General features: G+C 56.8%; 1 protein-coding gene across 1 annotated transcript in view; it reads left to right on the forward strand.

Moving 5' to 3' along the window:
- The first annotated feature begins 5,599 nt into the window (after positions 1-5,599).
- ARHGAP23 (Rho GTPase activating protein 23) overlaps positions 5,600-12,260 on the forward strand; it is a 76,103-nt gene continuing 69,442 nt past the window's right edge. Inside the window, exon 1 of the mRNA XM_055130494.1 lies at positions 5,600-5,735. Coding sequence (XP_054986469.1) covers positions 5,727-5,735 — 9 coding nt within the window. The 5' untranslated portion in view covers positions 5,600-5,726. The remainder of the gene's footprint in view (positions 5,736-12,260) is intronic.

Genomic DNA, 12,260 nt, shown 5'->3' on the forward strand with positions numbered 1-12,260 from the left:
ACCCCCATCCCCCACCCCACCCCCTCAACCCCCCCACCCCCAGCCTCCCTCTATTGGTGGGAAATGTACACTGGTAGAGGGATGGGTGCTGGATGGTATGACTGAAACCCAATTATGAACAGTTTTGTAATGGTCTATCTCACGGATATCCAATTTAAAAAAATTTTTTTAAGTTAAAAAAAAATCCTTCAGGGGCTGGAGCGATAGCACAGCGGGTAGGGCGTTTGCCTTGCACGCGGCCGACCCCGGTTCTAATCCCAGCATCCCATATGGTCCCCTGAGCACCGCCAGGGGTAATTCCTGAGTGAAGAGCCAGGAGTAACCCCTGTGCATCGCCGGGTGTGACCCAAAAACCAAAAAAAATAAAAAAAATAAAAAAAAATCCTTCAGAGCACAATTTCCCTCTACTTCCTTCTGTGGCTGCAGGTCCGTGGCCCAGGTCCGTGACTCACTGTCTGCGGGGACCCCTTTCTCCTGCGGAAGGAGAAGGTCCACACCTTGTTTCTCTTTGCTTCCATAGAGGCAGAGGCACCCAGAAGCTGAGAAGGCACCCTTATTCCCCACCCCTGCCCCCACAGGCTTATTTATTTGTTTATTTTATAGGGGTGACCCTCCCCAGAAATGTTGGGGACCGGTAGGGCTACACCATCCAGTACCAGGAGTGGAACCTAGTGTTTTGTGGACAGGCCCTGTACAGGGGTCCTGTACTTAACAGGCCTGTGCTCCAGTCCCTGGAGCCATCACCCCAAGCCCCCCACATTTTGGGGTATCCACACCCAGAGATGCTCAGGGGTTACTCCTGGCTTTGCCCTCAGGAATTACTCCCAGTGGTGCTCAGGGGACCACATGGGGTGTTGGGGATTGAACCTGGTCAGCAAGTGCAAGGTAAGTGCCCTCCCTCCTGCACTATCACCCCAGCCCAAGCCTCCCACTTTTGTTGACTGCTCATGGTACTGGTGCTCCAGGGGAAGCAAGTTGAATTTGAGTCCATAAATCTGTTCTTTGGAACATTATATAACTGAAACCCAATCATGAACAACCTGTAACTGTGCATCTCACTGAGACGCAATTAAAAAAATTTTTTTAAAGAAAAATGGGTAGAAGAACAGGGCCGGCCTAAAGAACAGATTTATGGCTTGCCCTGTTCTTCTACCCATTTTTCTTTTAAAAAAATTTTTTAATTGTGTCGTCTCAGTGAGATGCAGTTACAAGGTTGTTCATGATTGAGTTTCAGTTATATAATGTTCCAACACCCATTCCCTTCACCAGTGTACATTTTCCACCATCAATGTCCCCAATTTCCCTCCCCACCCCACCCACCTGCCTGCCTCTGTAGCAGGCACTTTTCCTTTCTCTCTCTCTCTCTCTCTCTCTCTCTCTCTGACATGTACCCATTTTTCTTTTGGGGTTGACAAGTTTCTTTTTTTTATGTTTCTAATCTAAGTCACTAGTCTTTCATATCTTTTTTTGTTTTAATTTATTTATTTTTTAATTAGTGAATCACTGTGAGGGTACAGTTACAGATTTATACATTTTTGTGCTCATGTTTCCCCTCATACAAAGTACGAGAACCCATCCCTTCACCAGTGCCCATTCTCCACCACAAATAAGGGGTTGACAAGTTTCTGTGTGAGCCTCTGAGCCTTCCCAACCTGCCTTCTCTGGAACACTTTGCCTTTTGTCTTTGGGTTGAGAGGAAGCAGGACCAGAGCCTACAGGAAGGATGCCGGCGAGGGGCCTCGGAGTCCCCTGTCTGGGTCTCTCACATCTGCCCCCCTCCCCATGAGGCGGTGCGTCCCCTCGAGGGAATGCCATCGTCGGGAATGATGTCCTAGTTGCATCATGTCTGACCGGGGAGGGGTCTGTCCCTAAGGGAAGAGCTGCGTGAGGGTGTGGGGGTGGGGGGCACACAGAGCCACGTGTTGGGTTGGGAATCTGGGATCAGACTTACAGGTCCCTCAAGCCTGCTCCCTTACCCCTTGCACCCCGGCACCACTTCCCTGCACCGGGCACTGCAACCTCAGCAAGATTGCATCATACCTGGCTTCATTCTTGGCTGCTATCCCCCTTCCCTCTCCTCCCCTTCCCCACCACCTGAGTCCTCCTCCTTCCTCTCCTCTCCCACCCACAGCTCCCTGGGCGCTGCCTGCCTTACCCCAGGCTGACTCCCCCAGGGAGCCCCAGAGCCTGCAGAGGCAGAGCGGATGGAGCAGGTGCCAAGCTGCACTGCCCTTAATCACCTCCGCTCCCCACCCAGACGAACACAGGTGCCCCCCGAAGGAAAATCTTATGGTGTCCTCCAAGGGAACAGTCCTCCAAACTTGGGACAAGAGCAGAATTTGTCATCTGTTGAGCTAAAGCTAATTATAGTCAATGTCTTTGTAGAATTTTTAAAGGGGAGGGGGGTGGGCCAAATCTGGCGGTATAGGGGAGTTTGCTCCCAACAGTGCTCAGGGGACCACGCAGAGCCAGGGATCAAACCTGGGCATCGAAGTATAAAGCCTGCTCTGTAGAGCATGCACTTAACAGCCTCTTGAGCTATCTTTCTGGCCCTGAACGGACTTGACTTATTGATGTGCCGTCAGTGGACCAACCACTTTACACTCTCATCTCGCCTCTTCCCACCAGCTGGTGGGGTAACCCCTGTGTGCTCAGGGCTTGTGGGTCAGGATGTGGGAGATTCAGAGCCACCAGGACACGTGGCCAGGACAGCAGCTACTAAACGGCAGCGGGCAGCGCTGCCCTGGAATCTTGGTCTGCATCTCTCCGGTGTGAAGTGCACACAAGCCTGTTGAAGAGATGGTGGGGAAATGTGTGTGTAGGTTTCCATTTGGTTTCTGTTGTGTTTATTTTTTACCCTGTGCCAGGGATAAAACCCAGGAACTCACACATGCCAGTGCTTTACTGCTGCACTCCCTCCTGGCCGGGGCTGGAAATGTGATACTGACCACCAGACTGGGACTTTTTTTGTTTGGTTTGGCTTGAGGCCACGCCCAGTGGTGCTCAGGCTCTGCATTCAGGGATCACTTTTGGCAGGGGAGGGGTGGGGGCTGGGGGACCATATGGGATGCAGGGGATGGAATTCGGATTAGCAGCATGCATGGTAAGTACCCTGCTTGCTGTACTATAGTTCTAGTCCAGGATCTTTTATTTTTTTAAACCCCTAAAAGGAGGATTTTTTTTTTTTTGGTCCAACACATGCAACCAGAGATGAGAGTCTTGGAGCCAGAGCAATAGTACAGAGGTGGGGCTGGAGCAATAGCACAGTGGGTTAGGACATTTGCCCTGCACGTGACCGACCTGGGTTCAATTCCCAGCATCCTATATGGTCCCCTGAGCACCGTCAGGGGTGATTCCTGAGTGCAGAGCCAGGAGTAATTTCTGTGCATCACCAGGTGTGACCCAAAAAAAGCAAATAATAAATTAATTAATTAATTAAAAAAAATAGTACAGCAAGTAGGGCATTTGCCTTGCACGTGGCCAACCCAGGTTCAATCCCCAGCATCCCATATGGTCCCCCGGGCAACAAATTCCTGAGTGCAGAGCCAGGAGTAACCCCTGAGTATCACCAGGTATGGCCTCCACAAAGAGAGAGAGAGAGAGAGAGAGAGAGAGAGAGAGAGAGAGAGAGAGAGAGAGAGAGGTATCTGAGAGGTATCTTTTAACTTTATGGAGATAAAATATGGTAAATGGAGAAAAGCCCAAGTGGGGAATCTGCCTCCCCACCGCCCCAGCTGCTGTTGCTAAAGATTCTGGCCCAAGTAGGGCGTACAAAGAGGAAACAGTGAGAACTTGTTGGGAATTTAAACCACCAGGAAAGAAGGATGACTCCAGGGAAGAGGGAGCTTGAGGAAACCACAGTCCAATCTCCCCAAGCTGGGGCAGACAGCAGAAGCTTCCTGAAGTGCTCGGGGTTGCGACTGAATGAAATTTGAGGGACTAGAAATCCAGCCACTATCACATTGTCTTGGACGAGTCAACTCCCCAGGCATAACTCAGCATCTGGGAACAGCTTTTGACCTTGCAAAACCCACCCCCAGACTGCCCCGGCCAACCAGCAGCTGTTTGAGAAGCATGAGGCCTCCATCACCACGTGGGGCGGAGGGAACCCCCAGGGATGAATGGAGCCTGGCCTCTGTCCCCCAGGACCGAGACGATGGGTCAACGTCTGGAACAGACTTGCTGGCTAGCATTCCGACTCCTGGCTCTTCAGCCCAGGAAAGATTCAGTCTGGAGGGACAAAAGGCCCCATTGACCCCGTAAGCCTTGTGACCCCACCCAAATTTGTCCCTCCCCTCCCTGGGGAAGCCAGTAGGGGCAGCAGCCTGGCCAGGAGGCCACTGAGAGTTCATGGCAGGGCAGCCAAGGGAGGCTGCAGCACAGCAGGGAAGACGGGGAGTGTGTGGGCAGTGCCCAAGGGGGCTGTGGGAGGTGGGACGCTGGGGACCAGGGCTCCTGGGACTGGCTTCTGCCTCCAGCATCAGGTAAAGCAACAAACACCCCACAGGGCCAAAGCTGGGAGGGCTGGGGGAGTCTGGCCGCAGCCCCGAGCTGAGCAGGAGGGTTGCTGAGGGCCTTCCCAGCCCTCATTCCTGTCTGCTCCTCCCCTCCACCCCCAGGGCCCCCCACACAAGTCCATAAAGTCCCCTTTGTCTGGGTCCACTGAGGATCTTAACTTCCCATCTCAGCTTCCCACCCCCTGTGCCCTCACCCTCTGCTGCCTGACAGAGGCCTGCTGCCCCGCCTGGGCACAGCTTAGGGTTTGGGGTGTTGGGCCGCCAATCAGTTTCCTCGCCGGCTGCCTATGGGCTCCAGGATTCCACATCCCGGCCCCCTCAGGCTCCCCTGCTCTCTGCATGCGTCTGCCCCGTGATGCCCCTCAGCAGGGCCCTGCCCAGGCGAAGGGGCTGGTCAGCCGCCAGCCCTCAAGGTGTCCCAGAAGCTGTAGTAGGTCTTCTCCAGGACAAGGACAGCACACGTGCCCCCGCCAAGAGGTTCAGCCTGGCATTTGCGACTTCAGATGTGCCTTTCCTGGCAGGGGACAAATGATTCGATTCCTCCTGCTTGGCACATGTGGGAGTGGGGGGCTTGGCACACAGTGGGCGCCAGGAAACTTCATCCGTGCTCCCCGTACCTCCAAGCACTCCGCAGTGGGGGCCAGGCCCCGGCAAGAGAGAACCCCTCCTTGCTAGCTCCTTTGCTCACCGTGGTCACTGCATCCACTCGCCGGGGTAGCGGGAACACAGCGTCCAGGGAGGACCCGCACATAGTGGTCTGGGCCTTGGGGTCTCCCCTCGGCCACCCTGTGCTCGCCCCCGTCTGGTCGCTGTAAGACGAGGGTGAGGTCCTCCTGACCGCCAAATCTCAGGTACCAGAGAGGCGGTCTCAGACTCACAGCGCCCCCAAGCCAAACCCGCGGAGGCCGGAGGAGTGAGGAGTGGGATGCGGAGCAGAGGGCGGGGCCGCCCCCTCAGGCGGGGCGGGGCCGGGGTGGGACCTCTGGCGGGTGGGGCGGGGACTGGGCGGGGCCGGGGTGGATGGGGCGGGGCCTCGTGTTGGAGGGGCGGGGCCTCGGGCGGGGCGGGGTCCGGGCGCGGACACTCGGCGCTGCTGCTGGCTCTCAGCTGCGGGTGGCCTGGGGTGCAGCTGCCGGGACCCGGCAGGATGGGGCCGCCGCCCCTTGCGCCCCCCGGGGAGGCCGCGGCGAGGACGGCGTAGTGGGCAGCATGGAGCAGGTCAGTGGGCGCGGGGCGCGGCTCTGCCGGCGGAGGGCGGAGGGCGCAGAGGGACCCCGACCCCCAGCAGGTAGGAGCTCCGAAAGGGAGGGGGTCCCCGGCTGCCCCCCCACGGGAGGGGTTGGGGTGCAGGGGCTCGGGGAGCGGCGGCGCGGGGGATGGGGCCCGGGAGACACGGAGCTGCTGTGTACTCACACACGCGCGTACGAGAGTACTCCCCTCCACTGCCCCGCGGGGAGGGACGCACGGAGAGCGCCCACAGGGCCGCGCGCCGCGGAAGGGCAGCGCCCACCTTTAGCAGCCCCCTCCCCACTGGGTGAGCGCCCAGCCCTGCTGGGATGCTGGGCCTGGGGAGGGGGCGCTGTGGGCTCTGCGGAATGAAGCAGTGACAGGAGGGGGGCTCTCTGGGGTGGGAAGGCTGACCCCAGACCCCCGTGGCGGGACCTCAAGACACAGCCATCCCTCCCTCTCCCGGCTTGCCACCAAGGGGCTTCTCCTCCTGCCGGGCTCCCCTCCTCTCCCAGTTACAGCAGCTGCAGCAGCTGCCGCCACCATTTCGCAGCAGTGAAAAGATGGGGCGGGCTGGGCAAGCTTGCCATATGCCCCCCAAACACAGCCCACCCACCCCCATCGGCCAGCAGGCCCCAGGAGCTTCTGCCTTTTACACTCCTTCGTGGGGGTGGGGAGCCCCTCAGAACAGAATTCCTCACCCCCTCACAGATGTCAGCCAAAGCGGCAGGACTGACCAGCCCCCTAAGAAATAGAAGAGCCAGGCTGGACTGGGACCTCACCCCTGCTCTGGCCTGCTGAGGAGCAGCTGCCCTTGCTCCCTTCCTGACCCGCTCCGACCTGGGGGTGGGCTTGGAGCCCTGAAAGGGCTCTTCTGTGGCGGGGTGCCTGGGGTGCTGGAGCTGAGCTGTCTGTGGGGTCCAGGCTCTGAGACCCCCCCTGCAGACTGAGCTCAGATCCCTGCTCTGGGCGAGGGTTTGGGGGTTGCCTGTGAAGGTGACAGCGGGGCCACAGGAAAGATGGAGTGTGACTAATCACCATTGGTGAAGTCGAGGCAGGGGATGGGGTGGCCCCAACTTTGGGGGCTCCTAAGTGGGCTCTGAGAAGGCCTGAAGTGCTCAGCCTTCCCTGGGCTGGGCCTGATGTTTGGGGTGTGGCTGTGGGCTGGGCCTGACTCTGAGCGCTGTGTGGCATCTTGGCTGTTAATCTAAATGGTCAGTGGCAGCCCTCTGGTGCACAGGGGGCCAAGGCGAGGGGACTTCATCATCGCCATCGACTGTCACCACCGACTCAGTGCAGAGAAATGTGTGCTGGGGGAAACAGCCCTCAATGACATCAAGCCAGGGAGAGGGATCAAAGGGCTGAGCGCCTGCTTTGCACGCGGGAGGCCTGGGTACAGTCTCCCACATAGCATTGTCCCCCTGGCGTTGCTGGGGGGAGCCTCAAACGTCAAGAAGGATATTGCAACACCCCCATACCATGGGTGTCCCCCCCCGTGCAAAAAAAAATAATAATAATAATCAAAGAGGGGCAGAGCAGAGATCACTTCTCCTGGCCTGTCTCAGAGTCTGCAGCTCTGCCTGAGTCACACTCCTCAGAGTCCCCCGTGCCCTCTGCCACCAATCCAGGGGTCACAGGCAGCACAGCATGCCAGGCCCCAACATCATCAGTGTGAGGGTGAGCCCTCTGAAAAACCTCTTATTTTTTTGAGGTTTTTGGGCCACACCTTGGCGATGCTCAGGGGTTACCCCTGGTTTTGTATTCAGGAATCACTCCAGGCGGTGCTTGGAGGATCATGTGGGATGCCGGAGATTGACCACAGGCCAGCAGCATTCAAGGCGAACTCCTTCCCTGCTATACTATGGCTCCAGCACCAGACCTCTGAAAACTCCTAAGTGTTTTTTTTTTTTTTTTGGTTTTTGGGTCACACCCGGCGATGCACAGGAGTTACTCCTGGCTCTTCACTCAGGAATTACCCCTGGCGGTGCTCAGGGGACCATATGGGATGCTGGGATTAGAACCCGGGTCGGCCGCGTGCAAGGCAAACGCCCTACCCGCTGTGCTATCACTCCAGCCCCAAAAAAACTCCTAAGTGTTTTTTTTTTGTTTTGTGTTGTGTTGGTTTTTGGTTTCTGGATCACCCCTGGTGGTGCTCTGGGCTTACTTCCGGCTCTCTGCTCAGGAATCACTCCTAGAGGGGCTCAGGAGACCACATGGGATTCGGGGGATCTAACCTGGGTTGGTCGTGTGCAAGGCAAGTGCCCTACCTGCTGTACTATGGCTCCGACCCCATCCTATGGTTAGGTTTTATTTTTATTTACTTTTTGGCAGTGCTCTGCCGCTTTGCCACGTGCCCAGCCTTCCTTGTGCACCTACAGGTCTTTTGTACTTCTCCGGGGCTCACTGCTGCCCCTTTGCAGGCCATGGGCTGTTGTCTGTGGAGCTTGCACCATGTGACAGAGAAGTGGTGGGGGACAGTCTGAGCCTGTCCTCTGGGTCACTCTGACATCCCACCAGCTGTGCTCAGGAGGCTCTCTAGGAATCTTGGGACACTGCTAAGGAGTGCGGTCACCAGCCTATACCTTGGACTGTGAGAAAACCCGTCCCAGAAACAGACTCTGGTGAGCCTGTTCTTCAGACTGGGACATTCCCCTCCTGACAGCTGGGGACCCACTGTGTAGACCCGCACACTCATGGAGACGCTCCCGTGCTCATGACAAGACCTCAGGCCAGGGCATAAGGCATTTGCCTTGTATGTAGCGGGCCGAGGTTTAATCCCTAGCACCCGTATGGTCCCCCAAGCACCGCCAGGAGTGATTCCTGAGTGCACAGCTAGGAGTAACCCCTGAGCACCCACTGGATGAAGCCCCAAAACAAGACCTCAGGCCAGGCCGGCCTTGCCAGTTCCACGGGGGTCACCTGCTTTCGGGGTGCACCCCAAGGTCTGGCCCAGATGGAAACCGGAGCTCTCCCCGGACACCGAGGGGAAGCGCCTATTTTAAGATCCCATGTGCTGAGCCCTCTTGTAAAGCAAAGAATCCTTTTATAGTGCAGGGACCGCCCTGCTGCGTCTGGTTGGTATGTGTGGAGTTTGGCATGAGGGGTTTCCTTCAAGGGGAGCATGCCTGGAATCTCTCCCTGCGCGCTGGAATGGGGGTGGGGGGGTGAGGGGGGGACAGAAGGGCTTGCGCCCCTGCTGCTCTTTCCTCCCCACCCTTCTCCCCTTGCTCACACAGGCTGGCTCAGGGCCAGACAGAGGAGAGGGAGTCATTGTCCGGCATTTTCCAGAGCCTCCAGGGGAGGTGGGGGCCCGCCTCCCACTGCCCCCGACCCCTCTCTCCCTCCGCTCCCTCCATCTTCCCCTTCTCCTCCTCTTTCTCTCCCAGAAGGGCCCCAGGGGGCCTGGGGGACATGGAGTAGGTCCCTCCTGGGTGCACCCGAACAGGCGGGGCGGGGAGAAATACAGAGGCCTCAAGTAGAAACCCAGAATCTGCCTCCTGGGGCTGGAAGGAGCTACCTGGCCTCACGCCTCCTAGAGGGATGGGGCTTTGTAGGAAGTGCCAGGGCTCGGATGGTTTGCACGAAATCGCGGAACCTCACAGAGCCTTCTGTGCTGTCCGCAGCGGGGCTAGGAGTACCTGCTTTGTGCTGCTGGCCCCGGGGACTACAGGAGACATTGCTGGCAAAGAGCTTGGCACATGGCAAATGTCCAATACAATTTCTTTTGGGGGGACTTGGGGGCACACCAAGCGAAGCTTACTCCTGGCTCTGTGCTCAGGGATCACTCCTGGGGGTACTCAGGGACCCGTGCGGTGCCGGGGGATTTGCTGGCTGCATGCACACCTTAGCCCCTGTCCTTTCTGTCTCTTTGTTTGGTTTTTGTGGTCACCCCTCTCAGTGTTAAGGGCTACTCCCTGCTGTGTGCTCAGGCTCACTCCCATCAGTGCTCGGAGACCATTCTCCCCTGGGGATCAACCCCAGGCTTCCTCCATGCGGCCCCTTCACTCAGCACTGCACGCTATCTCCCTGCTTCCCGACACATTTTAATCCCTTTCTCTCCATCTTGGGTGTTCTCAGGCCCTGCAGGATGGTAGGGTCCTTTAAATCACTCTGGGCTCGCTCATGTGTGTGCACGTGTGTATGTGTGTGTGTGTATGCACATGTATGGGTGTCTCACTGGGTCTTCAGTTGCTCAGGGTCTGCCAGTTGAAGAGCCTTGAGGGCTGAGCCTCCTCTCCTCTCCTCCCTCCTCTGGTTAGGCGGGGCAGGGGCCTGGCCTCTCTCTTGGCTCCTGCCAGACCTCGGGGCCGCTGCGGGTATGTCTCCTCCTGACAGCCCCGCCTGGTCCCCACCCGCAAGCTGACTCGACTTCAGGCCCCAACCTGGCCAGGGCTTGGGAACCTTCTCCCAGCTGTGCACAGGTGGGATTCCACCTACCCAGGATGACTCGGGGATCTGGCGCAGTTGCTCATCAGGAGTGGATCTTTACCTACCCCATCCTGGAAGTCCACTCAGTGGGGTGCCTGGAACTTTGGCCGGGGGCCCAGGCTCCACCCACTCCAGGCCTTACTGTGCTGTAGGGCAGTAAAGAGCCTTCAAGATATGTCTCAGGGGGCTGGAGCAATAGCACAGTGGGTAGGGCATTTGCCTTGCACGCGGCCAACCTGGGTTCGAATCCCAGCATCCCATATGGTCCCCTGAGCACCACCAGGGGTGATTCCTGAGTGCATGAGCCAGGAGTGACCCCTGTGCATCGCCGGGTGTGACCCAAAAAGAAAAAAAAAAGATATGTCTCAGGGGGTGCTGGAGTGATAGCACAGTGGAGAGGGCTTTTGCCTTGCACGCAGCTGACCCAGGTTCGATTCCCAATATCCCATATGGTAATTCCTGAGTGCAGAGGTGCAGAGCCAGGAGTAACCCCTGAGCATCGCTGGGTGTAACCCGAAAAGCAAAAAAAAAAAAGATTTGTCTCAGAAGAAGGCCAGAATATCGCAGTGGATAAGACGTTCGCCTTGCACACAGCTAGGTTGGATCCCCAGCACCCCATAAAGTCCCCAATCCTGCCAGGAGTGATCCCTGAGTATAGAGCCAGGAGAAAGCCATGAGCAGTGCAGCATGAGGCAGAAAAATAACAATAACAACAATGAAAAGATTTGAAGAAGCAGGTAAGGTGCTTGCCTAGCACATGGCTGATGGGGTTCAATCCTCAGAATCCTATATGGTCTCTGAGCACTCAGGTGTGACCCCAGAAAAAAACAAACAGAAAGATCTGGCTTGAGGGCAGAGAGGCAGTACAGAGATCTTGCCTTGCAATGTAGCCCACCCCAGTTAGATCCCTGTCCAGTCCCTGAGTATTGCCAGACGTGGCCCCAAAATTTAAAAACAAGGAGAGTGTGAACAAGGGGACTGTGTTCTCATTAGGAACTGAATCAACTTCCACCGTAATATTTGGGCTTTACTGTCTAAGAACTAGAGTAAATAAGTTTCTGTCGTTTGCCCCTAAAAGAGCTGGTCTGCCCTCCTTCAAGTTCCCCTGCCCTCCTGCCCCTGACCGCCAGGGGGCGCTCCATCCCCTCCAAAGGGAGGGCGAAACTGGGGCCAGATTTCAGGCCTTGTAATCCACCTTCCACCCATTGTTTTTCTTTTTCAGCTCACACAGTGCTTTGAATCCATTATTAAATCCCAGCCCCACAGCCAAGGCAGACTCAGCAGGCGTATTGTTTTCCTCTTACAGAGCATGAAACAGGCCTAGAGATGGACCATCTTCAAAGACCGTTCTTAGCTGGGCAGGGTGGATGCCTGACCCCAGGCTTTGAGGCCACCTCCTCCATGGCAGGCAGGCTCCTGGCCAGGCCATATGCCCACCTTGGTAGCTTTGATCTTGGGGGGGCGGTGTCCCTGACTCAGTGCCATGCTCCCCTCCTCACCCTGTGTGACCCCAGAGAAGAAGGCTTTATCCTCCAGTACCTCAGACTATGGATTCTTTTCTTTCTTTTTCTTTTTTTTTTTTCTTTTTGGGTCACACCTAGTGATGCCAGGGATTACTCCTGGCTCTGTGCTCAGGAAGTACTCCTGTAGGTGCTGGGGGGACCATATGGGATGCCGGGGATTGAACCCGGGTCGACAGTGTGCAAGGCAAACACCCTACCCACTTTACTCTCGCTCCAGCCCTGGCTTCTTTTCTCTCTGCTCACTCACCCCTCTCTGTGTGCCCAGTCTCTCCCCTGGAGCTCAGTGCTCAAGCAAAACCTGATCAGGGGCTGCAGAGATAATATAGTGCCTTGCACGTGGTTGACCCGGAGGCATCCCTGGCACCCCATTCCATCCCCCAAGCCCCTCCAGGAGTGATTCCTAAGCACAGAGCTAGGAGTAAGCCCTGAGCTTGGTGTCACCCGAAAATCTTAGAAATCAAAGAGTAAAACACCAAAAAAGCCTACTTCAGCACCCCCACACATCCCCACAGCCAACAGAAGTGTCTTTCTCTCAGCTCTGCTGTGCCATCCAGCCATCCCTCCT

This window comes from Sorex araneus, chromosome 3 (genome assembly GCF_027595985.1).
Source record: "Sorex araneus isolate mSorAra2 chromosome 3, mSorAra2.pri, whole genome shotgun sequence".
Taxonomy (NCBI): Eukaryota; Metazoa; Chordata; class Mammalia; order Eulipotyphla; family Soricidae; genus Sorex; species Sorex araneus.